This window comes from Panthera uncia (assembly GCF_023721935.1).
Source record: "Panthera uncia isolate 11264 chromosome D3 unlocalized genomic scaffold, Puncia_PCG_1.0 HiC_scaffold_8, whole genome shotgun sequence".
In the NCBI taxonomy this organism is placed as follows: Eukaryota; Metazoa; Chordata; class Mammalia; order Carnivora; family Felidae; genus Panthera; species Panthera uncia.
Window position 1 is genome coordinate 72,563,442 of NW_026057586.1, and position 24,936 is coordinate 72,588,377.

General features: G+C 56.6%; 1 protein-coding gene across 1 annotated transcript; it reads left to right on the top strand.

Moving 5' to 3' along the window:
* The first annotated feature begins 27 nt into the window (after nucleotides 1-27).
* Nucleotides 28-24,512, top strand: GGT1 (gamma-glutamyltransferase 1). Its single transcript, XM_049619125.1, has 14 exons — nucleotides 28-1,111; nucleotides 12,609-12,783; nucleotides 13,547-13,721; nucleotides 14,322-14,452; nucleotides 14,608-14,694; nucleotides 17,538-17,730; nucleotides 18,067-18,224; nucleotides 19,243-19,392; nucleotides 19,766-19,902; nucleotides 22,716-22,903; nucleotides 23,121-23,248; nucleotides 23,345-23,457; nucleotides 23,538-23,651; nucleotides 23,983-24,512. Exons 3-14 carry the CDS (start codon nucleotides 13,561-13,563, stop codon nucleotides 24,127-24,129), a joined length of 1,707 nt encoding a protein of 568 aa, XP_049475082.1. The 5' UTR covers nucleotides 28-1,111; nucleotides 12,609-12,783; nucleotides 13,547-13,560; the 3' UTR covers nucleotides 24,130-24,512.
* Nucleotides 24,513-24,936: the final 424 nt, after the last annotated feature.

The window sequence follows — 24,936 nt, forward strand, 5'->3', positions numbered from 1 at the left end:
GGGGGTGGGGGGGGGAATTCCCTTGCCAGCCTTAGGCAGTGCCATCACCTGCCTCCTGGAATTTCCCAGCCATTGGACAATCGTAGTATCTGACCTGTCCACCTGTGTAGACATTCCTGCATTGACAAATATTTACTGCCCCTCCCTGCCTAACTGGGGGAGGCCTGGGCAGGCTGGGTGGAGCAGGCTGGGCTCCCTTTGGCCCAGGCCTGGGAGACAAACAGGATGAAGAGTCCTGGTTAAACCCCTAAACCTAGCTCTGGGCAGGCTGGAAGCAGGCCAGCTGTATCTGCCCCAGGCTTCAGTCTTCCAGCTTGACAGGGGCGGGGAGGCGGTGTGAGGAGGGGAAGCCCTGGCTCCTGCATGGATCAGGTTTGGGCTAGGGACCCAGCCAGCTCTAGGGGCCTACTTGGGGGCCTGCTGCCTCCTGGAGGCTCCCCTCCCAGCTCTGGGCCCTCACACTCCCTGGGTAGGGGACATTTGGAGCAGGAGGGCTCTAGACACCCAATTCCCACAGCAAAGAGTGTGTGTCCAGCCTGTGAGGACAGTGGGCCTGGGCACAGGTTCAGGAGGGGTGAGCACAGATGGGGTGTGCGTGGGGTGAGGGGTGGCCATCTGAGGGCACATGGTAAGTGAGGGTAGAGTCAGACTTCTCTTTTGGGTTAAGTATTGCCCCCCAGGAGTGTGTTTGGGGACAGAGTGCTGGGATCTGTGGTCCCCTGAAGCTGAACCCCTGATACAGGACAGAGGACAACTTAGTATCCTTGTCACTTGATCATTCACTGAACCCCAACCCCTGTTGCTGCCTGCTTGGGCTCCCCCATTGGGACTGGTCCTGGGGCTTTTCTATCCTCGGCTCCCTTCTCCTCTGCCGTCTGCCAGCTGGACCCAGCAGCCTCCACTACTCCCCCTCTGTAGCCAGTATTGTCCTGGGGCCACCTTGGCACCACAGGTTTCCTCCCTGGCAAACCTGCATGACCATTTGGCCTGCCTCCCTCCAGAGCCCAGGCGCTTTCGCTGACCTGACGTGGTGGTGTTGGGGCCAGAGATTTAAGCAGCAGCCTCGTTGCTCCAGGGACCTCTCAGACCCCTTGTCCAGACTGGCAGCCTGGTAAGAACCCCCTCCCTCTCCTCTTATACGTTCGGGGCTGGAGCCAGAGCTGGGATGTCTCCCAAATCCTGACCTTATCCTTCCAGAGGCTGAGCCAGGCCTGGACATTGTCCCCTCAAACATGAGAAGGCCGAGCCAGGGCAGGGGTACGGGGCAGGGGAGAGAGAGGGCTGAGTTTGGTTGTCACAGAGGGGGCAACCCAGGCAGTGGCACAGGAGGGTGCCCAGAGTTAGAGTCCTGTGGAAAGCAGAGAACTGCCCCCCAGCCCCACCCCTCATGTTCCACCCCACCCTCTGTGTTCTTGGCTGAGAGATTCCTGGAGGACATTTTCCCAGAAAAAGACGGAGGTGGTGACTGGGCCTGGATCCCTAGATGGGCCTCCCTCTGCCTCCTGTGGGGGTGGTTAGGTTGAGTTGGCTCTTAGGGAGTGTTTCTGGCCTAACCCGATTCGGGCAGGAGGCCCCAGAGACAGAGTTCTGCCCTCAGGAGAGGGGGGCATCATTCCCCCTTACTGGCCTCCATGTATATTTAAGTAAAGGCTGCTGGCCTCTCTCTGTGGAGTTGCCTTGGGCAGTAGGCCTGTATTTGTGGAGACCCCATTGAGTGGGTGGGTAGGGGGGTGCTATGATGTTGCCCTCTCAGCACCTAGGGCTGATATGGAGCTTCAGTGACTTGTATGGGCTCCCTGGACAGCCAGTGAGGTGGGAAGTTGGGGAGCCAGAGAGTCAGGTGGGAGGGACACAGCTGAACCCCAGGCCCTGCTGGCGGCATCCTGGCCCTAAGTGGGGCTTGCCAAGAGACAAGTAGCGGTGACAGTCACACCTTTGGCTTCCCAAGCTCTTGGCCACCCCATGTGGTGGCCCAGCTGGAGTGACAAGGAACCAAGGTCCAGATGACCCAGTGGGAGGGGAGAAGGGCTGTGGCTGGAACTGAACCTGCCCCACCTTTAGGGCTCTTCTCTATCCACCCAGTGGGGTAGTCCAAGACCAGATACTGGCAAGGTTCATGGTACCTCAGCAAGTAGCCAGGTGACAGTGAGCCTCTTGGCAGCCGCTCCAAAGAAGGATGCAGGATGGTTTTGGAACTCACTAGGAGGAAAGAAGCAGACACTCAATGGAAACAATTTCTTCTGGAGCTGGCTCTACAGGGCTGTGTTGTAAGCTTGTGTCAGGGCCAGGGATCCCTATGGGGGGGGGGGCATGGGTATAGGCTCAGGACCAATGAATGATTGATTGATTGAGATGTAGAGAGAGTGGGGGAGGGGCAGAGAGAGAGAGAGGGAGGGAGGGAGGGAGGGAGGGAGGGAGGGAGAGAGAGAATCCCAAGCAGGCTCTGCACTGTCAGCACAGAGCCTAGTGTGGGGCTGGAACTCACGAACCGAGAGATCATGACCTGAGCTGAAATCAAGCATCGGACCCTCAACTGGCTGAGCCACCAGGTGCCCCTCGTCTCAGAACTGATTAGAATCCCCTGGACCTGTCCCTTTTTGGGTGTACAAACTAGGTAAAGTAGGTAGCTGTATTCGTTTTCTGTGGCTGTTATAACAAATTATTGCAATCTTGGTGACTTAAAACAACAAATTTATTCCTCACAGTTCTGGAGACTGAAAGCTGGAAATCAAGGCATTGGCAGGGCTCTCTGAAGGCTCTAACGATGGCGGTTGCTGGTATCCAAGGCATTCCTTGCCTTCTAGCTATAGCCCTCCAACCTGGGTCTCCATTGTCACCTGGCCTTCTTACCTGTGTCTGTGTGTCTCTCTTCACATGGCCTTCTTATAAGAACACTGGTTATTGGATTTGAGGCCCACGCTAATGACATCTACAAAGACTCTATTCCCAGATAAGGTCACATTCAGAGGTCCCAGTGGATATGAATTGGGGGGGGGGTGCTATTCAACTCACTACAGTAGGTTTTACAACCGTATTTCCTCATCTGTAACTCGGGGAAAATAGGGTGCCCGTCCGGCATCTTACTGTAGGATTAGACACAACAAAGCAAAAGTCCAACATACAGCAGTGTTTTTACAAATTGATTTTCCGTGGCTTTATACGGAATCCACTCAGCCACCCACAGCCTTCATTGGTCAGTTCAGTGCTGACTTTTGGGCCCTGTGGATACTGCAGAGACTAAGACACAGGAAGTCAATCTAACAGCTACTCCACAGATGTGGGGAACCTTGATGGGGGCTGCAGGGCACTACAGGAGCTGACCAGGAGGAGGGGGAGGGCTTCCGGAAGAGGTTGCTTTGAGGTTGGGGTCTGAAGGAAGAGTGCCAGCTTGAAGTCTCAGCAGAGAGCATAGGGTGAACTTTACAGAGGAAGGGGTGGGGCCCTAGCAAGACTGGAATTTATCTGGAGGGCAAAGGGGGCCTTTAAAGGGTTTCTAGTGAGAGAGGATGTGCTCAGATTTGTATGCTCAGCACTGGGGCTACCTTAGGGAAACAGTGGAGGGGCTGAGGACCCTGAGGAGGAGTTGCCAGGTGAGGGGAGCTGGGGTCAGGAGCAGCCAGGAGAGGATGTGGAGGTGAGGCTGCTACACTGGGGGACCAGTGAGTTTGGGAAGGAGGCTCTGGGGCTAGGCAGGCTAAGCTAATGTGGTTTGGTGGAGGTATGGGGACGGTTGTTACTTAGTTCAGGTTTAGGCAGGCATGTTGACCTGAGGCATCTAAAACATCAGCCCATAAAATGTTGCAAGCAGGACTCTGGGAGCAACGGAGTTCAGCTTGAAGTGGTGCAGGAGGCCCAGAAATGAGATGGCAGGGGGTGGGGGCTCTGAGAAGCCAGGATGGAAGGCTAGCAGAGCATGCGGGGCGGTGGGGGGTGGGGTGGGGGGGAAGCACTGGGTGTTTTTTGGTATTAGGGGAACCACAGGTCCACTCACCCCCCATGGAGGGTTGGGAGTAGGGGGTGGGGGTGGAGAGGCGTGTGGACAGGCAGGTTCCAGCCAGCGACTCCCCTCAGAGGGAGACAAGACCAGGCCATACCCTGGGGTGGGGGCTGGGGTGTGGACGGCTCAGCCTTTCTCCTCCACCCCTTGGAGCTCCCAGACACTGCAGATAATTACGAGGTGATATGGTAAATGCTACCTGCTCAGGGTGCTGTGGGCAGAGAGGGCAGGGCAGGCAGGAGGGGGGCATTTATGACCTCTTAGCCCTGAGCTGCTCATCAGCCAAGGACAGAGGCGGCTGCCGGCCTGGGCGTGGGAACCATGGAGATAGCGGGCGCTGACAATAGCCTGTGCACAGCCATTTCAGTGAATCCGCCCAACAATTATTTTAATGATTCCTGCTTTCCAGATAGAAAGCTGAGGGCAGGAAGAGGAGACCCTGGGCCATGAGTGGCAGGGGTCAGATTTGAACCTAGGAACTCTGGAGCCCATGCTTTTGGCTGTGCTGGTACCCTGCTTCTGGGTTTGGGAGTTGGACTTGGTCCACCAGGTGCCAGACTAGCCCTGCAGCCAGACATTCTCAGGCGTTAAGGAGCTGACATCTCTGAAGGCCCACACACTGGCAGTGCTCCAGCCTTCTTCCACACATCAAAGGTAGGTGCTGCAACGGCAAACGCCTCAGATGGTGCTGGGGGCTGGCAGCCAGGCTCTGGGGGCACAGGGGCTCTGCCTCTCTGCTACCCCTGGACAGCACCAGTCTCTTCACTGAGCTAGAGTCTTCCTTCCATCCCGGCAGTGTGGTCTGTGTGGCTCAGGGAGGCTGCGGCGAGGTAGCCACGGGGTCTGAGGTGGCCCTTGCTCCTCTGCTTGTGGCCTCAGACGGTGGGCAGGAAGTGAGGCAAGCCCACCTTAAAGCATGCCAACTCTCACAACTGCAGAAGGCATTCCAAGAAGGCAAACTGGGCTTGACATTGGGAAGAACTTGCCAACCAACCACAGTCTTGCTGTCTTTAAAGGTAGTGAGGTCCCTGTCAAGGCAAGTATGCAAGCCAACCTTTTTGGGGTGTTGGAGACAGGAGATCAGAGACCAAACATTTGAGATTCTGTGATCCTAAAGTTGATTAAGATGCTATGATGTTTGGCATCAAAGTCACTTGTATTTAGCCAGTTTACCAAATGTGTCCTTGGTGCAGATACCAGGGGACACAAAATGCCTGTTGTAATATCAGGTTTCCTGGCTCCCAGTGGGCCCTGAGATCCTGTCCCAGCAGTTCTGGAGGACAGGTCAGGCACTGCTGCATCTGGACCTGCCTTCCTGGCTCACTCAGTGTGAGGCTCCTGACTGCATTTTGGGATGTTGTGTCTCTACCAGCTGTGGCCCACCCAGGGCAGGAGGTTCACCTGGCACTTCCTGAGGCTCAGGCAGAGCCTCTTCCAGGATGTGACAGCAGGGTGGGGCATGATGGAGGCTGCAATGAGGTACTACTTGCAGGAAGTGGTTTGCAAGGCCTTCCCCATGTCATGGGTCACTGTTCTACCTAATGGCTTTGGGCAAGTCCCTTCCTCTCTCACGTCGTGGTTTCCTTTGACTACCCTTCTTCCTCCACCAATGCCTTGTTTTCCCAGACACAGAGCTGGGGCAAACCAGAGTCTGTCAGAACAGGAAGGACCTTGGAGGCCACTGTGGTTCCTCATTTTTCAGAGGAGGAGATGGGCCAGGTGCCCAGCCCCTCTATCCCCTCCTGTCTGACCAAGACCCGTGGGGTACCCTAGGTTGCTGGTGCCTACATAGTATGTGTGGTTAGGAGATAAAAGGCATCAGGATGGTGGGGTGGCACCGCTCCCCCCCCCCCCATGATGGCTTGGCAGCAATCCCTGGCTGGAGGCCAGCCTCACCCAGGAAACTCCTCAAGGAACAAGGACACAGAGAACCCATCTCGGCAAGTCCCCAGCCATTAACACTCCTTTCTTCCCACAGCCCTTACCCTCTGGTCACCCACCAGGGTCTTAATGAGTGAGCTGCAGTTAATGGGTTACCCAGCCAGGTGACACATTCACCAGCCTCCTGGGGCTCTCAAAGTCCAGATGCACTGGCCTGGCCTTCAGGGTCTGATCTGAGCTCAGCCACTTCCCTTCTTAGCCTTGACACCTCAGGGCTCAGGAAGGGCCCAGGGAGGTCAAGAGGCTCCCTTAGGCCCTTACTACTCCCAGACATGCCTCCAGTGCCAGCTTCCAGGCTCAAGTGGTTCCCTTTACCTGGCATGTCCTACCCAATCCAATCCCAGCTCTGCCCTGATTCTTAAGGCCCCTGTCACTGTGTCTGCCTCTCCTCCAGGGCCCTGGGCTCCTCCTCTTCCTTGGCTGGCCATACTAAGCCCATCTAGAATCCTGCTGGGGGCTCCTTGAGAAGAGAATCTGGACAGGCCAGGCTTAGAGACAGGAATGAATGAATGAATGAATGTGTTGAAGCCAGGGCCGTGCTAGTGGTGGCAGTTCTGGCAGACAGCAGGCCACAAGTGGATCTCAGACACAGGGAGTCTTGGGGCTGCCAGCCCTGTGAGGCACCCACCCTGTCTCATTTGATGGGCCAGAGTAGGCAGGGGCATGAGCAAACAACTCTATCTCCTGCCCTCACTGCTGTGTGTCCTCCATCAACCCTCTCGCTCATGACCCCAGAAATGTCGGGGATGAAGAGAGGCTCCCCTGGGTCGTGTAACTCCCTTCAGTCCAGGTGGCCAGGGCCTTTGGAGTGACAGTCCCTACACACTCCCCCTGTAGCCCCAAGGGTCAGGGAGAGGACATGGTTGGAGGAGCATCTCCTACTCTAGAGTTCTGGAGTAGGTAGGATTCCTCAGGCCTGATGGGGATTCAGAGGTTTACACTTCCAACCCCAGTGGGTGGGCATCTGGCTGCACCCCAGCACCACGTGAACCTGCTCTAGACATTGTAAGTTGGGGGGGTCCCACCTCCTCCCAGGGGCCCCTGGCCTGACCTACCTCTGCCTGAAACCTAGCCTCATTCAGCACCACGGAGGCTTCAAAGCTCAGGTCTCTCATTCAGGATTGGAGATCTTACGGGACTCAAAGAGGCCAGCAGCTGTCCCAGGTCACACAGCCCCAGAGACAGGGCTAGGAGCCAGCCCTCTTCCCACCTGGAAAGGTTCCTGTGCCTTTAAAGCCTCCCTCCACTCAGTCCGCAGGGGGAGGGAGGGGAGGAGCTGGGTCAGAGCGGGGGCACTAGGGACTCAGCTCTGTGCTGGAGAGCAGCAGGAGGACCAGCGTAGAGCCAGGTGAGCCAGGAGGGGCATCAGGCTGTGCCTCAGTGCTGTGTGACCCCAAAGTACAGCTCATTCTTTCTGAGCTGCTGGACATTGTAGGTTGGGGTAGCTCAGGCTAGGTCCTCCCAGAAGCATCTGTCTGGAAGCCTGGGTTCCAGTCCCAGCTCTGCCATGTGCTGGCCTCTTCCTCTGGAGAGGCTGGAGCCTTAGTTTATATACCTGCATAATGGGAGTGAGTGGACCTTCAGGGTGAAGGGGACAGGGCTTGTGTGAATGGACCCTGAAGAGGGGCTGCACAGACTGGGTCCAGGCTGGAGAGGCCTTGGATTTTTTATTGTCTGGTTAGGGGGGTTGAAACTACCTGTCCAAGCTGTCTGGCTCACTGTGTCACAGGTGTGGGGTGGGTGGAGGAGGGCCGGGTGGAACTGCTGGACTGCTCTAAAGAAGGGGACATTTTGGAATTAAGCAGGAGGGGTGCAGCATGGGGAAACTGAGGCCCAGGAGGATCTGGCAGCATGGGGGTAGGGGACCCATGATGGGGGCTGAGGCGCTGGGTCCTCTGGCCATGCTTGCCCCTCTCCGGGATCTGGTTTGTGGCTATGGTGGGGCCTGAAACCGGCTCAGTTGTGCAAGGGTCATTGCACAACTCTAGGGGGTGCCCACCACCTTGTGGTCATTGCAGGCATGCCTAGCTATCTCAACAGGTATCTGGCATGGCGGTTATCAAGTACTGGGGAAGGTGACTTTTTCTAATTCTCAACCTTATGCCACCAGGGTGGGCAGCAAGGGAGACAGATCCCAAATCCAGGCCTGGGTAATGGTAAGCTTCCAGTCCAGTGGCGGGCAGGGCTCAGGAAGCTGCTGAGAGCTATGTTCTCATGCCTGGGGTGAGATGGGGATGACTCCTTGATGCTGGTGGTGTTAGGGCCAGGGGCATGGGTTCTGGGCCCACCTGCTGGTCCACATGTCTCCCTCAGGGTCCAGCTGAAATTGCGCAAGTTGCTTCAACCTAAGCCTTGGTTTCCTGTCTGAATGGGTCTAGGACCGTGCACCAGGACTGTGGCTCTGAGGTGGTGGTTACACAGCCAGGTGACAACTGGGTTGGAGGATTAACAGAGAATCCTTAGGCTTCCTCATGCTCCGCTCTCTGATGCATCCTGGGAACCTGTTCCACTCAGCCTAGGTTCAGCTTGTGTGTGTGTGTGTGTGTGTGTGTGTGTGTGTATTGGGAGGGGGTGGTGCTGATGGCAAAGTCAGTATCTCTGGTGGGTGAAGCTTGCACATTCCTGGGGACGGGGAGCTTACCATCTTCTGTGCCTAGGACAGGAGCCATGGGGTCTGGAGGAGACTCTTCAGCCCAGCCCCTGCAGCCTTTTCTAGGGCGGCATGGTTTCCCCAGACTGACTCCCCTCAGGTCGCTTTTCAGCATATAGGGGTTGGGGGGCTGACCAGAATAAAACGTGACACGCTCACCACGTAAGGAAGGTTCTTGGTTCTGTACCTCAGGCGTTTGTTGACACAGCCTTTAATGAGATACCTTTCCTCCGGACTCTCCTCTCTGGGGCCTGCAGCTGCTGCTAGGCTTCATCTGTGCTCCATCACAGACAGTGTTTGGTCCCTCACCTTGCCCCAGGATGCGGTTTTCCTGTTGGGACCCTACTGGGATCACCTGTTGGGTGGGGCCATCCTCTGCCCGCTCAGACATTCTTCCTACCCTCGAGCTGCTGCTGACACTGCCATGTCTTATGCCTCCCCAGGCGAGGAGGAAGTGGCTAAGCAGGCTTAGGCTAGGGACAGAGCCCTGTGTCTCTCCACTCTAGACCCCTGCCAGCTGACTGGCCTGCAACACAAATCCCCTGACATCCTGGCTGGTGGCTAGCCCTCAGGGACAGGTTATGGGCCTTCGTCCCTGGAGCCTGCCCTGTCCATCTTCTCAGTCACCCTGGTCTGCAGGTGATGTCCAGGAGAAAAGAGCTGAGTCATGGCGCCCCGTCCCGGGGCCGTGGAAGATTTCATGGGAGTGCATTTTCCGGTGGATTCCATCCCAAGCCTGTTCAAGGGCAGTGGGTAACAGGACAAGGCCTGTTTTGACTGTGCGACCCAGAGTGTGCAGCAATACTCCGTAGGGGCAATGAGACCTCTATAGCTCTTTCTGTCTGTCAGCTGCCACAGCCTTACAGGGTGGTCATAGCTGAGGTGTTACAGATAGGGACTGTGGGGGCTCCTGGGCAGCCTAGATACAGCTAGCAAGGAAGCCAGGGATGGAGCAATGACTCAAGGAGTGGCTGATCCTTATTCTTGGCACATGGAGGCCAAAGGGGGATGGAAAGCAGCATCCAAGGTCCCTGGGCTGGGCATGCACCTACTCCTGGCTTGAGATCTCCTTGTTGGCCCGGTCAGGGACATGCAGGAACTTGGGTGCGGGTATCAAGTGGCCAGGTGTGCACTGTTGGGCTGCGTGGCTTGAACCAGCTCTGGCGCGGTCCGGGCCCTGCCTCTCCAGGCTGCTCAGGGGGGTTCTTGGGCCCGAGGTGCTGACATTCCCGGATAGGCGGTGGAACCGGTCTGGACACGAGGCCCCAGGCTGTGTTCCAGGAAGGCACCCTTGGCATCTGCTTGAGGGCTGTGGTGAGGGCTCTCAGGTCCTGGTTCTGGTCTGGTGCTGGCGGCACCTCTGCTGCGTTGCCTCAGGAACCATCTCTGGGACATTGTGTTTGGCCCTGGAGTTCAGACACTTTGACAGGGGTGGGGCGTACCCCGCCTGGGGCTTGCTGGAGGGGTGTTCACCAGGAGACCCTGCCCTTTGGAGAGAACTGTGTCCAAGAGAGGGGGACTCCTTGCCCCTGGCACCACACCTCTCTTTCCCTGTTGGGGTCACACCCCTCACCTGCTGCCACTGCCTTGGGGATCCCAGAAGTCATGCTGTCATAACACCTCCCATCTCCTACCCAGGGCCCTCCCAGAGCTGTGTGAACTTTAGTCATCTGCTGACAGGCCAAGTCACTGTGTCTCCTTGCTTCCTCAACGTCAGCCCCTGGGGCTGTCCTCCCTGTCAGACTGGACCTTTTAGAGGACAGCCTGCTCTCGACCCTGCTTAGACACTTTCAACGGTCCCATGGGGTTGCTGAGTGACTCCCAGCCAGCTTCTTGCCTGCTCTGGGACTAGGTGAGCATGAGAGTTCTGCCTTCTCCTGCCCCTTTCCTGTCTCTGCTCCTCCTTGGAGGTGCCCTCCTCCAGATCCCAATCCCTGTTCAGAGGCACCCTGAGGAGCTCTGCAGGGGCTGCAGGCGTGGCTCTGGGCCACTCCTAGGAATGGGGGGGTTCGGCTGAAGCTGTGGCCCAGATTTTCCCAGGCAGACAAATCTGGCCGTGTCCCAGCCTAGAGCTTCTTCTGAGGACCAGGAGCTTTCCTGGGCCCCTGCCAGCTCCGGGCCTCAGGTAAGCCCATGAGGGTCATGAGGAGTGGTGTGGGAGTTTGAGGCCAAGTGCTGTGCCCCACCTACTCTCTGGCCTCAGTTTCCCTTCCTGACACTGATTTGGGTGAGAGCCAGACCTCTGGGCTTGGACATTCTTTTAGTGAGTCTTTGGGAAAAATGTGGGGTGTGTGTGTGTGTGGGGGGGTGGGAAACGGAAGCCCAGTCCCCAGCAGGGTGTCTTCCGCAGGGCTGGTGATGTCTGCTTGCAGGGTCTGGGCTGGTGTCTTTGCTGCCCTGGCCAGGGAGGAGGGATGGGGGTCAGTACTGCCCACCCCTCCCCATACTTCCTGGCAGTCTGAACCTTGCTGGGTGCCCCCTGTCCCTCTGGAAACCCACTTGGGTCCTTGGGTAGACGGATGGATGGACGGACAGATGGATGGATAGGGGAGGCTGGAGTACAGACCTTAGGAAGTCATGTCTGGATCACCACAGGGACCTGAGGGGAGAAAGGAGGGCCGTGAGGGGGGCGGTCTCACCTCACAGCCGCAAACCCAGGAGAAATGAGACAATGTCCCCAAGGTGTCCCATGGGCAAGGACTGGGGGGCCTCCTTGGCAAGTGTGCCTGTGCCCATGCTGGGAAGAGAGTCACTGGTTTCTGTCCTGCCCCACCCACCCCCACCACATGTGGTGGGAAAGTTCTGTATCTGGAAACAGACCCCACATGTTCCTGGCCCAGCTCCCAAGGCCCCTCACACCTCCCAGCGTAGCTATCTCTGTTGGGAATCCTTAACCCTGACCCAGCCTCTAGGGTGTGCTCCAGGGGCATAGACTATCCCCTGGAGCAGTGGTAGGGGGAAAGTCCTGGTTGGCACTTTGGAGAGAGCCTTCTGCTGCCTTTTGGAGGACTGAGGAGCAGGTGATACTGACAGGAGGGAGTGCAGGGAGTAGGCTTTATAGTCCAGCCTTCAAAGGGTGGTGCCTGGATACAGTCAACATGGAGAAGAAAGGCTGGCTTGAATCCCACTGGGGACGTAGGGTGGTGGTCTGCTGTGTGGCTGCCCACTGAGCCTGGGAGGGGAAAGCCTTCCATGCTGGCTTCTGGAGGCCCCCCATGTGGGAGGGCTATCCCCTCCCAGGCTCCGTGCAAGTGAGACTCCACTCCTAGTCCATCTCTGGGACACTGTGTCTGGCCCGGGAGCTCAGACCCTCTGAACAGAGACGAGGTGAACCAGAGGCATCCCAACCTGGGGCTTATTGGCAGACACTCACCTTTCGGAGATAATGGAGATTGCCACTGTCCTCACACCTCTCCTTCCTTGTGGGGGTCACACCCTTTGTCCGCTGTCACCGCCACAGGAGCCCAAAGGCTCACTGCTGTCCCTCCCTGCATGGCCTGGAAAGGAGTCAACAGGGAAACAGTGAGCAGGTGGCTGACCAGCTTCCTTCTGCACCGCCGGCCTCCAGGGCGTCACCCTACTAGCTGATGGCAATTATAGCCAACACTCACCTAGCACTTCACGCTTTCCAATCCACTTCATTTCTACAACATCCCCAAGCAGGATGCCTCTGTCATTCCCACTGGACAGGTAGTCAGTGACTTGCCCAAGGTCCCACATCAGACGAGGGGCAAGACTCAGATGGGACGAGCTGGCTTGAGAGCCTGCATACCCCGTCTCCTTGGCCTGGCCCACGTGGGCTTCACCACTTTGTCATATGACACTCACACCACCGAACTCGGGCCTTGCTCTGGGCAAACCCCCTCTCGGCTGTGCCTGGAGATTTCACACAAATGTGGGAGAGTCGGACAGCCTCCTCTTCGACTCCAGAGTTCATCTGGGTCAGAGGAACCTCACAGAGCTCCCTGGGGAGGACCTCCCTGGGGAGGCCTGTTTCAGGTACACTATCTTGATTTTCAGGAGAGCAAAGAGGCTGCCTGATCGAGGTGTCTGTCTGGAGCAGATTCTGTGGACACCGGCTCCTACTGTCTGTGAGGGAGACCCCAGTTATTTCCTTAGCTGTTTCAGCCAAGCCCTCCCCGCTTTTGTGGCCACCTCCCCAGGCAAGGTGTGGGGCTTCCATCCGCTGAGAAAGGTAGGCCCCTGCCCCATGGCAGCTTGTCTGACAATTTTACAAGGAGATTGTGGGTGTCCTTTTTGAGGGTACAATGGAAGCCGAACCTCACAGTCTGTGGCAGGCCACTCTGGGGGCCCATGGGTGGTGTCTGGCTCTGGGCTGAGGTGGGGGTCACAGAAGGGATCAGGCCAAGCTTGTTCCCGGTAGAGTTCCCTGCTTGGCAGTGGCTCTGACTGTGGGACACATGGAATCTGGGGGCTCCCAGGAGAGATTTCTGTTGGACATGGGGTCTTTACTGGGATGGGGCCTTGAGGATAAGCAGGGCAATTTAGGAAGGGAGAGATGGGGCTGGGAGTTTCTGGCAGAGCAAGTGGCCGGGGGCTGGAAGGAAACAAAGGGACATATTTTTTTCTTTAAAAAATTTTTTTTAATGTTTATTTATTTTTGAGAGAGAGAGACACACACACAGAGTATGAGCGGGGGTGGGGGGGGGCAGAGAGAGAGGGAGACACAGAATCTGAAGCAGGCTCCAGGCTCTGAGCTGTCAGCACAGAGCCCCATGCGGGGCTAGAACTCATGAATGGTGAGATCATGACCTGAGCCGAAGTTGGAAGCCTAACCAACTGAGTGAGCCACCCAGGTGCCCCCAGGGACATGTTTCTGAGGCTTGACTATTGGCTGTGCCCTGTGTGGTGAGGGTCAGGATGTGCCCAAGGCCAGGCCAGTGGCAGTCCCCTGACCCTGTTAACCACCAGCCCTCCCCCCTGACCCCAAACAACAGGTACTTGCAGAGCCATGAAGAAGCGGTATGTGGTGCTGGCCCTGCTGGCCGTGGTCCTAGTGATCTTCATCATCATCCTGTGCCTTTGCCTGCTCTTGACCTCCAAGCCACAGAGCCACGTCTACCCCAGGGCAGCTGTGGCCACAGATGCCAAGTATTGCTCAGAGATCGGGAGGTGAGCAGGCAGGGCGTGGGTATACAGGAGGACCACTGGAAGTGGATCTGGGCAAGATCCTCATCCCTCTGAGACTCAGTTTCCCCGTCTGTACACGAGCTACCCGGACAAGGGGTGTCTGATGCACATGGAGCTGCCTGTCCTTTCCTTGGACCTTCACAGCAGCCTCTGGTCAGGGCAGAAGGGGACACTGACTCCAAGAGCAGGATGTGGATTTCCTGGTGCCCAGCTGGGTCCCTTTCCTCAGACCTCTGTCCCTTTGGATAAACTGCTGTTTTATGCTATTTTAGACCCCTATCTCACATTATGTACAAAGATCAGTTCCCAAAAGACGTAAACAGAAAAAGAAGGTTGCTAATAAAAAGTAACGTTTTTCCGTTTTCTTTCTTTTATAAACGTCATGCACATCTGTTTGCTTGAAAGGAAGAACATATAAGCCCATTGGTCTTAGAGTGACATGTAAAAACCAAAACTACGGTTTCCTCTTCCATCCTCCTTTGGGAAGGGTGGCCAGAAAGGGTGGAGTTGGGTGGCAGTGTGCATGTGTCGGGGGGTTGGGGAGCCCGCAGGTGCTCACTCCCCACCACCTGCTGCCGGTAGGGACATGCTGAGGGACGGTGGCTCGGCGGTGGATGCTGCCATTGCGGCCCTGCTGTGTGTGGGGCTCATGAACGCCCACAGCATGGGCATCGGGGGCGGCCTGTTCCTCACCATCTACAACAGCACCACGCGTGAGTGCCCACGGGGAGTAGGGGAGGTAATTGGCAGGGGCTGTCCATCTCAGACTGGACGTGGGCCGGGGGCAAGCAGAGCCGGGTGGCCCCTGGGCTCACACGGGGTAAGGGGTTGGTGTTGGTCCGGACTGCCCACCTTCTTCTCCTTCTAGGAAAAGTTGAGATCATCAACGCCCGTGAGGTGGCCCCTGGGCTGGCCTCCGAAGGCATGTTTAACAGCCCGGAGCAGTCACAGAAAGGTGAGGTGCAAGTTCAGGTGTGGGTGCAGAGCTGGGGTGAGCTGCCGGGAAGGCATGGGCATGCCCCTGTCTGATGCTGGCGACAATTCTGGCAGTGCTGATGTGCACCCTTCCCATCCAGCCCTTCCTGGCCCGACAACACCCTCCCGAGGGTGAAGACATGGAGCTTCTGTTATTTCCACTCAGGCCTCTCCAGGGTGCTAGGGCATGGAGAGAATAATTATTATTTCAACAGCTTGCACATATCGGGGGGCACTGGGGCCAGCATGCTGCTTAGCTGTTTTCACCAATGGGCCCCTTGAATCCTCCCTGTATGCTTGGGAGTCAGGGGAAGCGCTGTGTTGATTCTTATTTTATAGGTCCAGAGAAGTCATGCAAACCAACTGAGGTCACACAGCTGGATGGTGCTGAGACCCAAATTGAACCTGGGCTGTCAAAGTCCTGAATTTTTCAAAGGCATCCAAGACTTTCATTTATTCGTTCATTTTGTGGAGATAGCTCCAAAAACGCAGTCGAGTCTATCTTTTTTAACAAGGCCTTCATGCAGAGAAGAGGCCCCCAAACTCCCCATGCAGCTGAGGGGAAGCCAGTGGCCAGCAGGGGTTGCTGCTCCAAGGACCCAAAAGGAGGATAGGAGGAAAGCAGGATAGGAGATTAGAGGCAGGACGAGGGGGCTGTTGGCCATAGCAGGTCTGATCCCCAGTTGCAGGCTCTGCCCCTCGGGCCGGGGCCCTGGGTGAGGCCCTGTGAGCAGCCCCGTTGGAGTCTCCTCCAACATACAGCCTCTTTGAATTTTTATATCCCCTGGGAGACTCAGAATGTGTAGAAATGAAATCATTCAGTGTGATTGCTGGAATCTTACAGACTTAGCACCTTGTGGATGCTCGGAATTCACTTATTTAACGAGGACTTAATTGGGAATCTCTTAAAATGTCAGGGGTTGTTCCCCAAGCCTGGGGACAAAACAAAGGCAACAGATAAAATCCGTGGACCAGCCAAGCCAGGTGGTACCAGAACAGCAGAGGTGGGAAGGGCTGGAAGGCGTGCAGTTCACCAAGTGTAGCCTGGTCACGGGGGAAGTGTCTGGGCAAAGACCCAGGGTCTGGAGTGGGTGAGGATAGCTGTGCAGGTGTCTGGGGGAAGAGCAAGTGACCCACATGGGAAGATGGGACAGAGAACTGCGGGAACTAGCAAGGCTGCAATGGGCGACCCCAGGGTCAGAATGGCTCAGGTGGTGTCAGACCTTATGGGTCATTGTGAAGACCCTGTCTCTTGTCCAAGAGAGGTAGCAGTGGCCCCTGGGGTGTTTGTGGGGGTAGATCTGGCCTATGTCTGGCTGAACCCCTTGGGCAGCTGCAGAAGAGGCAGGGAGCAAGCCGCCTGCCCATCAGGTGACCCGTCAGGAGGTCACCACGATGACCACGGAGAAATGAGGGTGTTGGGAGGTGGTTGGTATTCAACACACCTAGAAGGTGGAGCCTGTGCATTTGCTGAGAGGTCGGGTGTGACACCAACTCCTATACCAAGAGTCCTGGATGACCCCTGGTCTTTGATCTGTACCCGGAAGCATGGGGTGCCCCTAACAGAGGCCAGCAAGGCTGTGGGGGAGTGGGTTTGGGTGACAGTCTGGAGTTGGGTTTTGAGTGTGTTAAGTTTGAGATGCCTTTCTCATGGGCAGGTGCATCCTCAGATCAGGCCATCGGGGGAGCAGGCCAGGCCAGAGAGTAAATTTAGAACTGGCAGCACATACATGAAATTTGAAGCCCTGATCTGGGGGAGGTCACCAATACGGTGAGTGTAGACAGAGGAGACCCTAACAGAGCCTTGCATGTGGGATGCAGAGGTGACCCTGGAGGAGTGACGGGCTAAGTAAGGTAAAGTTGAGAGAGGACCCTGGTCTGGCAGTGTGGGGGTCACTGGTGACCTTGGTTAGCAGGGTGGTCTGAGACCTATTAGCCCAAGATCAGGGCAGCATTTTTTTTAAGGTGGCAGGAATCATGGGCCGGGTGTCAGACCTTCTGAGATGTGCAGACATACAGACCATAACAACCTGGCTCTCAGAACCTTGTGCCCAACCTCAGGATGGGAGAGGTAGTTCCAGAGCTGCAGTCATCTAGCCTGAGTGTAGCTGAAATGGCCCTGGTCATCCAGGGGTGAAAGCAAGAAGGTGTCTGGGAGCAAGGGCCTTTCTGTATCAGTGCCCAGCTTAGGGCATAGTGGGCCATGGGGGTGGGTGGGGATCAGGGTCCAGGAGTCTGTTTCCAGTGGAATTGTAGGCTCCTCTAAGGTCAGCTGCAAGAGACAAAACTCTTTATGGTCAGATGGGGAACTGAAACCCAGTGAGGGTACATATAGGGCAGGGGGTTGGACTCAGGTCCTGGGTCTGGGACAGTAGAAGGGAGGAAGGTAGAGGCCTTACCCTGGAACTGGCTCAGTGTCGAGGGTGGCCTGGGCTTGCCCTGGGGACTTTGGTGGGTTCCAGTGGACCCCTTGAGTCTTATGGGATGAGAGGCCTTGTGGGCTAGGAGGCTCAGACTAAGAGATGGTAGGGGTCTGGCTTCCCCACAGTCTTGTTGTGCAACTGTGGGCCTGGCACAGGATTTCAAACCTGGTAGCACCTGCAGAGGCAGACATCTAGTCCTGGGACAGCAGGACTGTGGCCTTGTCACATATCCCTGGCCAATCTACACTCTTGCCAGCGGAGTCCACATATGACAATTCCATTTGCTTCCTAAACCTCACTGATCCCATCTGGAGACTGTGCCTAGGTTGCTGCTGAGGGAGAACACCCCTCCTGATGTCCCCTGACTGGAGCCACTAACTGTCTTCCTGTCCCTCTGCAGGGGGGCTGTCGGTGGCAGTTCCCGGTGAGATCCGAGGCTATGAGTTGGCCCACCAGCGGCATGGGCGGCTGCCCTGGGCTCACCTCTTTCAGCCCAGCATCCAGCTGGCCCGCCAGGGCTTCCCTGTGGGGAAGGGCTTGGCGGCAGCCCTGGAGAAAGACAGGGCTGTCATCGAGGAACAGCCTGCACTGTGGTATGTCTGTGGGTACTGGCCTGCCCTGGGGCACAGGCTGGGCAGATGTGGCCCAAGGTCCCTGCATGCCATGAATGACTGGCAGAGGGATGAGGTCTAGGATATAAAAGCCTTTCCCAATGTGTGTGGGATCACATTCTGAGCCTGGTGCCTGGGGTCCCGGCTTGTGAGTCCTGAGTGGCAAGGGACTCTAGGAAGCATTGGCTGGACACCAGAGGATGACTCACCTGTGGACAGGTGCTCACTGCCCTTCCTTTGATCTCCTGTGTGGTTGGGTGGGAATGGCTGGCCAAATCCACCCTGCCTGCCTGCCTCACGGGAGCCCCTCTGCCCCAGTGAGGTGTTCTGCCGGGATGGGAAGGTGCTGCGGGAGGGGGACAGACTGACCATGCCGCAGCTGGCCAACACATACGAGACGCTGGCCTTGGAGGGAGCCCAGGCCTTCTACAACGGGAGCCTCACAGCCCAGATTGTCAAGGACATCCAGGCGGCCGGTAAGTGGGCAATCTCAGGAACCCTAGGCAAGGAACTCAGCAGCAAGAGCTCTGAGCCAGAGCTCAGAGGACTTAGGTCCTCTGGTCCTGCCCGACCTGGGCACTGGGCCCTCAGGCAGTGCCTGGAGGGGGAGGGGGGGTCACAGATATGTCTGCAGTCAGTGACAGGCCACATAGATCCATAGATCTTGGTTAGGTCGAAACTGAGAGACCAGTGCAGTTCAGGAGGGAAAGTCCTCTGTAAGTAAATGAAGGTCTAGGCTGGAACTGGAGCTGAGGAAGCATTGAAATGCAGATCTGAGGGGACTTCCCCAAGCAGGAGGTGGTACCTGAGCTACAGATGAGCTTGGAGAGAGGAAGAGCCTTCCTGGCAGAGGGAATAGGCTAAGGCCCAGAGAGGATGAGCTTTAGTTATCCCTGAGTGTCACAGTGGATGAGGGTGGGCTTGGTGAGAGAGGCACTGGAGGGGCTGCAAGCAGAGACAAGTTCTCATGACTTTCAGCCAAGAAGCCTGGTGCTGCCTCTCTCTCCCCAGCTGTGGATTTCTTCCTGCTGTTATTTTTGTCAGAGACACAGAAGAGAGTGATTAGCATGTTGACCTTTACCACTGAGGCAGGAAATTAGCCTATAAATACTTGGTCTTTCTGGAGCCAGTTCCCTGTAGAATTAAAGAGCCTCCTTTCACCCACCTATTAGTAGTCACTGGAGGATGGGACTGAGCAGGGGAGAGATGGGAGCAGATACTTTCCACTTAGAGAAGACTCTCTGGCCGCCAAGAGGAGAGAAGGCAGACCTGGAGGCCAGTGGGGCAAACAGATAGAGGGCAGATGGCCTGAGCCTGGCAGTGGAGAGGTGGTATCATCAGGGAGCACAGAGGGACTGGCGGATGGGGCAGTGGGGAGGGGGAGGAGCGGGGCCCTCAAGAGTGGGCAGGACTTTCAGCGTGATGGTCCTATGCTCCCCTCAGATTGGGGGCCCCATCCCTGTGTCCACCCATTGAGCTGCTGTCTCATTGCAGGGGGCATTATGACCACCGAGGACCTGAACAACTACCGTGCCGAGCTGATAGAGCAGCCACTGAACATCAGCCTCGGGGACGCCCAGCTCTACGTGCCCAGTGCCCCACTCAGTGGGCCCGTGCTGGCTCTCATCCTCAACATCCTCAAGGGTGAGCCCTCCCACCGTGGCTCCGCAGGAGGCGGTGCAGAGTGACCAGGGCTGTGAGGGGCGATGATCAGGGGCTGGAGGAGGAGGAGGAAAGGTTGGGAGCTAAAAAGGTACAGAGCAGTGTCCTGGGGTGGGAATAGCCATGCTGGTCCAGAGGACGCATCTGGTAAATCTAAGTGGTCATCCCAGGCCCAGGGGTCCCTTACTCATTCCATTCTTACATTCCTCCTAAGTGTCCACTGGTTTTTATTAAGCATTCCCCTTCTCAAGCTGGGCCAAGTGATTCAGGGAGGTGTGAGCCTACCCTGGGGCACCCAGCTGTCTCAGCAGAGGGCCCCGGGACTGCTAACATGCCCCCATCTCTGCTCAACCAGGGTACAACTTCTCCCCAGCGAGTGTGGAGACACCCGAACAGAAGGGTCTGACCTACCACCGCATTGTGGAGGCCTTCCGGTTTGCCTATGCCAAGAGGACCCTGCTTGGGGACCCCAAGTTTGTCAATATGATGGAGGTAAGAGGCAGGGGGTGGCCCGTGATGGGTGCGGGAGGGCCCGCCATGGATGTGCGAGGAGAGCTTCCTGGGACCACCCCAGCCTCACACATGCTTTCACCACCAACTTTGGTGGTGGACCTACCATGTGCTGGGATGGCCTGGTGATGGCCCTCTGCCACACGGAGCTCACAGTGTGACAGACTTGACAATGAGTAATTAGTGTCCCCTACCTGTGTCTGTGCTCCCACCTTGGGGGCTGTACCCTTGTCCTGGAAGGGTTTGGAGTGTTCGGTGCTGAGGTGGGGAATGCATGGGGACGTTGCAACCCTCAAGGGTAATGAGGAGGATGGCTGAGGGGGAGAGGAGCAATGCTCTGGGCCTTGGCCACTGGTTCTGTGGTCACACCCAGGAGCTAATGTGTCCTAGGCCCTACCCGGATCCTGCACAGCCCAACCCACTCACTGCCAGATCCAGGCTGGGCCTCCATCAAGACTCCCATCACCACCCTCCTTACCTACTCGGATCACCCATTCCGCGGTAGACCTGCAGATTCCCTCACACTGGCCTGTGCCTCTCAGCTGCCCAGCAGCCTTTCTGCTTTCCCGGATCTCTTTTTTTTTCCCCAATGAGCATTTTGTACTACTCCCGACTGCAGCCGGTGACCCGGCGTCTCATATCCCTGAGGCTGCTGCATCGCACCCCTATCTGCCATTTGGCCTGGCTAAGGCCAGCTCCTCTGCTCATGCACTTGCTGACTCCACAAGTCTCTCCTGCAACACTGCTCTGCCTCTGGCGTTCCTAGTCTGTCCTTTCAGACACATCATTCTGGAGCGAGAATCATACTCTTGTTGCTTCAGAACCTTCAGCTGCTGACCCCATTCCTTGGCTTCTGCTCAGAGCAAACTTGGCCACTCTGTCCCTTTCTCAAGTCCTCTCCCATCTGGCTGTGCCCTTCTTTCTCCACCCCCCCCCCATGACCTCTCACCCTGCCCCCTGAGTCCAGCCTCAGTTTCCCCTTTGGGCCCCCTACTGCAGCATCTCACACAGTTTACCACCTCCTTTGCTCAGCTTTTCATTTTGCAAAGTTGTAGGCTTTTGCCACATTTCCTTCCTCTCTCTCTGCCTCCATCTACCTCTTTATCAATATGCATGTGTTTTTTGGGGTATCAGATGGTCAGTCACTGATATCACACTTTGGGTTGTCGCTCCTAAAACTGAGGACTCCTACTCCCTGACATTGAGAGGACTTGACCTGTTAGACACCTGTATTCCCAACAGTCCCAGGGTTGTTAGGTCCAGAGCCCGTCAAACTCATACCTTACAGTTGCTGTTTATGCCCCTCTGGTCTCTAGCCTACAATAGGCCTCTTGGCTCTTTTGCTGATTTTTAAAGCCCAAGGCAGTCATCTTGCAGAATCAGTCCACATCCTGGATTTGACTTTGTGTTTTCTTAGGAGTAGATTCAGGCTGAACATTTTCCCTGTGGGATGTTGCTGGAAAATTCTGGAGGCATTTCCTTTGCTTAGTCCCCAGGGGCCTTCCTTGTTGGCTCCTGTCTCATCTACTCTCCTCTTTCTCTGTCCTCACCACTGTGGGGACCCTATTCAGGGTCATGGCTTTTTTTTAGTTTTTGTTTGTTTTGTTTTTGTTTTTGTTTTTGTTTTTTTGTTTTTGTTTTTGTTTTAGAGCACACAAGCTGGGGAGAGGGACAGAGAGAGAGAGAGAGAGAGAGAGAGAGAATCTTAGGCAAACTCCATGCTCAGCACAGAACCCAATGCAGGTCTCAATCCCATGACCCTGGAATCGTGACCTGAGCCACAAATGAAGAGTCAGATGCTCAACCAACTGAGCCACCCAGGTGCCCCCAGACTCATGGCTTTAAGCAGCCACCAGAAGCTAATGGCTCCATGTTTATCCCTCAGCCTGATTTTGCCCACATGTAGGTCTACCACCCACCTGAGACAGGCTCTTCAGGGTCCCAAGGGCACCTGTTCAAAATCAAGCTCCTGACTGTCTCCTACACTGGCCATCTGCAGTGTTCATCTCCTCAGCTAATGGGCACTCTGGATTGAAGACATTGGGGCCATTGATTCTCTCCCAGCTGGGCCAGCTACCATCTCTCACATGGTTGATGTTTGATGTCATAGCTTCCCAGTTGGGTTCTACCCTTTTACCTTCACATAGCTGCCAGAGGGGTCCTGTGACTCACCAGTGTGGTCACTCTTCTGTCCCAGGACCAGGTGGCTCAGAGAAAAAGCCAAAGTCCTTATGGGGCTTATGAAGACTTATAGGATCAGCCCCTGTTGACCTTTTCTACCACCTTGACCCTATTCACCCTCTATCACTCCAGGCCTGCCTCAGGGCCTTTGCATTTTATCACTCAGGCCACATTCACAGCTCTTTTCAGATATCACCTCTTCTGAGAAGCCCTCCCTGACCACTTGGTCCCCACCTCATCCCTCCCTATCCCTTTTACCTGGCTTGTTCTTTTCAACATGTCCCTGCCTGCCTTGGTCTTCCCTGCCAGGAGGGCTGGGATCTGTACGTCTGTTCCCTGTTGATCCAAGCACACAGCACAAGCTCCATGAATGAATGAATGATTGAATGCTGCAAGAGTGGGGTGTTGTGGGGTGGACAGATAAATACTGAATTTCTGGACTGCAGTACAGACAAAGGCTGGAAAGAGGGGATCAGAGGGCCATGTGATGTTGAGGGTGCAGGAGGGTTGTGGTCAGGGCCATGTTGGGGGCTTCCCAAGAGCTGCTCGCACAAGCCTGTGCCCCCTCCCCACCCCCTCCCCACCTCCTCAGGCCAGCTCTGGGGTCTCGGCAGGTGGTCCGCAACATGAGCTCCGAGTTCTTTGCCGCCCAGCTCCGGGCCCGGATCTCTGATGATACCACTCACCCGTTCCCCTACTATGAGCCTGAGTTCTACACGCCTGATGATGGTGGCACTGCCCACCTGTCCGTGGTTGCAGAGGACGGCAGCGCTGTGTCGGCCACCAGCACCATCAACCTCTAGTAGGGGCTGCCGGGTGACCTGGGTGGTCTGGGGGCTGCTTGCATGTCCTAGAAGGGGGCTCCATCGACCTCTTTCATGGTGGGAACTGAGGCCCCACCTTGGTAGAACATGTACCCTCAGCCTCACCGGGAGAGAGCTGGAGCTTTGGGGGGTGGGTAGGGGCTGGGCAGGGTGGGGCTGGGTTCGCCATAGCTGGCTGACTCAGCTGGTCTTCAGCTTTGGTTCTAAGGTACGATCACGGGTCAGTGGGATCCTCTTCAATGATGAAATGGATGACTTCAGCTCCCCCAACATCATCAACCAGTTCGGGGTGCCCCCCTCACCAGCCAACTTCATCAAACCAGGTGTGGGGCAGGGGGCTCAGGTGGGGAGAGGGCTGGTGTCCTGGGCAGGCAGCTGACCAGCATCTCTGTCCCCACCCATCCACCTGGTGATCGCAGGGAAGCAGCCACTCTCATCCATGTGTCCAGCGATCATCGTGGGCCGGGATGGCCAGGTCCGCATGGTGGTGGGTGCCTCTGGGGGCACGAAAATCACCACAGCCACTGCGCTGGTAGGTATCACCCATTTATCCCCCCAGCCCCTGTCCCTGGACCACACTGACCCCCTCACTGCCCCCCCTGCCACCTCCAGGCCATCATCCATAACCTGTGGTTTGGCTACGATGTGAAGCGGGCAGTAGAGGAGCCCCGACTGCACAACCAGCTTCTGCCTAACACCACGACCCTGGAGAAAGACACTGACCAGGTGGGTAAAGAGTCAAGGAAATAGTCACAAGGTGGGGGTCACAGGGTGTCCTGGGAGGGAGGCCTGGATCTCCTGAGTCATCATGGAGTAGACTGCCCCTCTGCCTGGGGCAGATACCTTCACACCTACTGCCTGGGCCATCTTGAACCCTTGTGGGATGTGAGTCAGTCTACCTGCTCCGGTGAGACCCAATAGGACCGTCTGCCCCCAACTTGCTCTTCCTGGCCACTGGGGCAGAAATGGCACTACCTGTGTGTTTCAGTGTGGGTCTATGTGGTTCACATGGCATCTTGGGCCCTGCTGAGGCCTCTCTATCCCCTCCCACCTCCAGGCAGTGGTTGCAGCCCTGAAGACCCGGCACCACCACGCTGAGGTCACTTCCAACTTCATCGCTGTGGTACAGGCCATTGTCCACACGGCTGGTGGCTGGGCAGCTGCCTCAGATTCCAGGAAAGGCGGGGAGCCTGCTGGCTACTGAGTACTCAGGGCGGGCAAGGCTGACTGGCGACCTAAGGATGAGATGTCCGCTGGGGCCAAAGTGGGACTTTGAGGGGATTTGCTTCCCCTGTGAGTGACAAAGCAGTGCAATAAATGGGGGCCACACCATCAGGCTCTGGGCAGCCTTGCCAGCCAGGCTCCCATATCCCTGGACCTCAGCATCCTGTGTGTGTGAAATGGAGCTGTCAGGTGGGGAAGGGTGAAGAGGTGGGATTCAGAGGTCTTTACCCCTCAGGTGCTGGAGCTAGCCTCAGAATTTTCATGAGAGCCCAGTGGGAGGGTGGGTGAGGGGCGGGGCAGACCCATACCAAACATTATCCTTCGGTACCCTGAGCCTCAGGGGCCAGGTCGCCGCTTTTCTGGCCCGGACAGTGGCACTTCCCAGCATTAACCACCAGGGGGTGTCACAGCCCCGGAGTTTACTCGGCCAGCGTGCACCCAGCAGAAAAAGCTTATCAACTCTGCTACCTCTTCAGCCTGGTGGGAGCCCCCGCTCACACTGTGGAGGACACATGGAAGTGAACCTGAGGTCTGAAGAGTGGGATTGGGCAAGAGGCTGGAGCAAAACTTCTTAGTCACAGTCAGGTTCCGGGGGATTTTCCAAGCACAAACCTAGAATAGAATGAAATTCAAGCTGTGGTCAGCTCCAGAAAGAGGCCCAGTTCTCAGGGAACAGTGAGCTGGAAAAGGTCCCCAGATCCTGAGGGTCAGAGCTGGACTGGCGGGCCGCCAGAGAATGCAGCCCAGGAGCGGGGCCTGGAGGGGCCGTGGGCCACAGCACCCTGCC

What these genes read in the sequence shown, in the direction of transcription:
- GGT1 (XM_049619125.1), top strand. Translation starts at nt 13,561, where the DNA reads ATGAAGAAGCGGTATGTGGTGCTGGCCCTGCTGGCCGTGGTCCTAGTG. An exon ending in CATCTACAACAGCACCACGC is followed by an intron (nt 14,453 to 14,607) that starts GTGAGTGCCCAC and finishes TTCTCCTTCTAG; the next exon opens with GAAAAGTTGAGATCATCAAC. An exon ending in TGGAGAAAGACACTGACCAG is followed by an intron (nt 23,652 to 23,982) that starts GTGGGTAAAGAG and finishes TCCCACCTCCAG; the next exon opens with GCAGTGGTTGCAGCCCTGAA.